The sequence below is a fragment of the Gregarina niphandrodes genome (genome assembly GCF_000223845.1).
Source record: "Gregarina niphandrodes unplaced genomic scaffold scaffold00207, whole genome shotgun sequence".
NCBI classification, from domain to species: Eukaryota; Apicomplexa; class Conoidasida; order Eugregarinorida; family Gregarinidae; genus Gregarina; species Gregarina niphandrodes.
The window spans coordinates 1,877-3,475 of NW_011645968.1; the positions used below are offsets into that span (position 1 = coordinate 1,877).

Here is a 1,599-nt window from a genome sequence, read left to right on the forward strand (position 1 = left end):
CTCCGCAGGTGGCGCAGACAGGTGAGCCGACTTGCACCTCGCCTAGCTGTTCTTTTTCAACCATCTCCGATGGTTGCTCTACGGGCGATTGTTGGACGTTTACTGCCGGGTTTACAACGGCCAAGACACGCGTCTGTGCTTCGAGGTTGATGCACACGGTGTCAACTACGTCTAGGAGTGACTTTCCCCTGACTGACATATTCGTATACCACGTCCGCCACTGGGGTGACGCGGCGCGCCTAACACGCATGTCGAGCCCTGCGCGGGTTATTGTCTCCGTGAGACCCCATCTACGCGCTAGTCTCACATAGCGGGCAATTCTAGCTAATAACACGTCGGAGAGCTGCACGAAGTCGTTCGGCAAGACCGTCAGCGCCGCGACATACGCCTCCATGGCATATGTCGACGTCGGAAAGAGAAGACGCGCTACGTCCGAAATGAACTGTTCCACGGGTATGCCGAGACCCCGGTCTACCCTTGCGAGGCGCTGTCGCTTCGCGGGAGGTATTTGCGTCAAAAGCACCTCTATCATACTTTCTAAACCCACCACTTCGTCGACCCAGTCTTCGAAGTGTTCCTCATTGTCGACTCTCATCGGCGGCAAGGGCTTCGCGGTGACCTTGGCGATCCAGTCATCCTTTGCAGACTGTTTTGCGATGACTCTCGTATTCACAAACCGCGATTCCTCGATGAAGCCCACGTCCGCAGCAACCCGTCCAGTAGCTGTCGCCATTGATGTGTCCTGTTGGGTGCTGGGGACGGCCTGCTAATGCTGAGCTCGTCGTCTGAGTCGCGGTTCAGGGGTATCGCGTCAGGAGTGTGTGTCGCCATGTTGCCCTCTGTTTCCCTTACATCAAAAACTCGGTTGCCGGCCTGTCATTGAGCTGTTATGTCTCGACGCACCAGCGGGGACACCCTGAGCTTACAGTGGAAGAAAAGAATATTCTCACCTTGGTTGGGGTGTTCAAAAATTAGGTTCAATAATCCAAGGTGAAAAAATGGCCGGTACATCTTCTACGCGAACATGCCAACGTCCACAGCCTGGAGCTGTTCTCGGTTTTCTTCCGCCATCGCTCCTTCAGCTTCCCCTCCACCGACAAACTCTCCACCTCCGAGCGCACTGGGGAACACACCGGACTGAACTGCAGCATACGCCGCAGCACCAAGCACTGCCACGCTCCCACCCGCGGCGGCCAAGCCGATGACGGTAGTATTCTGGTCGCTGGGAGGCTCCACGGGAGCTGTGGTGTGAGGCACAGTTGGTTGGATAGAAATTGTGCGAGTGGATGTCGAAGGTGTGGTAGTCAGCTCTGAAGGTGTGGTAGTCAGCTCTTCCGCATCTGTAGTCATTTCAGCCGCAGTCGCGGTGGTCCCGGTGTCACTAACGGGAGTGCTTGTCTGCTCGCCGTCGGGAATCGTGGTCTGTTCGGAGTGTTGGCTTCCGTAGCTCCAGTGGCAGCGACAGTTTCAGGAGTTCCAGCGGGAGTGGTAGTCTGTGTGGGTTGTGTCTGCAGCCGGGTTCTAGGAGTGGTGGTAGTCTGCCCACCAGCGGGCGTGGTGGTAGTGGTCTGCTCGGGCGCGGGTGGGGTGGTAGTGGTC

General features: G+C 57.1%; 2 protein-coding genes across 2 annotated transcripts; both read right to left on the minus strand.

Moving 5' to 3' along the window:
• Nucleotides 1-733, minus strand: GNI_224630 (hypothetical protein; the record flags this gene model as incomplete). Its single annotated transcript, XM_011135627.1, has 1 exon — nt 1-733. A coding segment is annotated over one exon (733 nt), but the record flags the coding sequence as incomplete, so codon positions are not given.
• A 281-nt stretch (nt 734-1,014) lies between these two features.
• GNI_224640 (putative transmembrane protein) lies at nt 1,015-1,350 on the minus strand (the record flags this gene model as incomplete). The annotated part of the gene is made up of 1 exon (XM_011135628.1): nt 1,015-1,350. One exon carries the CDS (start codon nt 1,348-1,350, stop codon nt 1,015-1,017), a length of 336 nt encoding a protein of 111 aa, XP_011133930.1.
• Nucleotides 1,351-1,599: the final 249 nt, after the last annotated feature.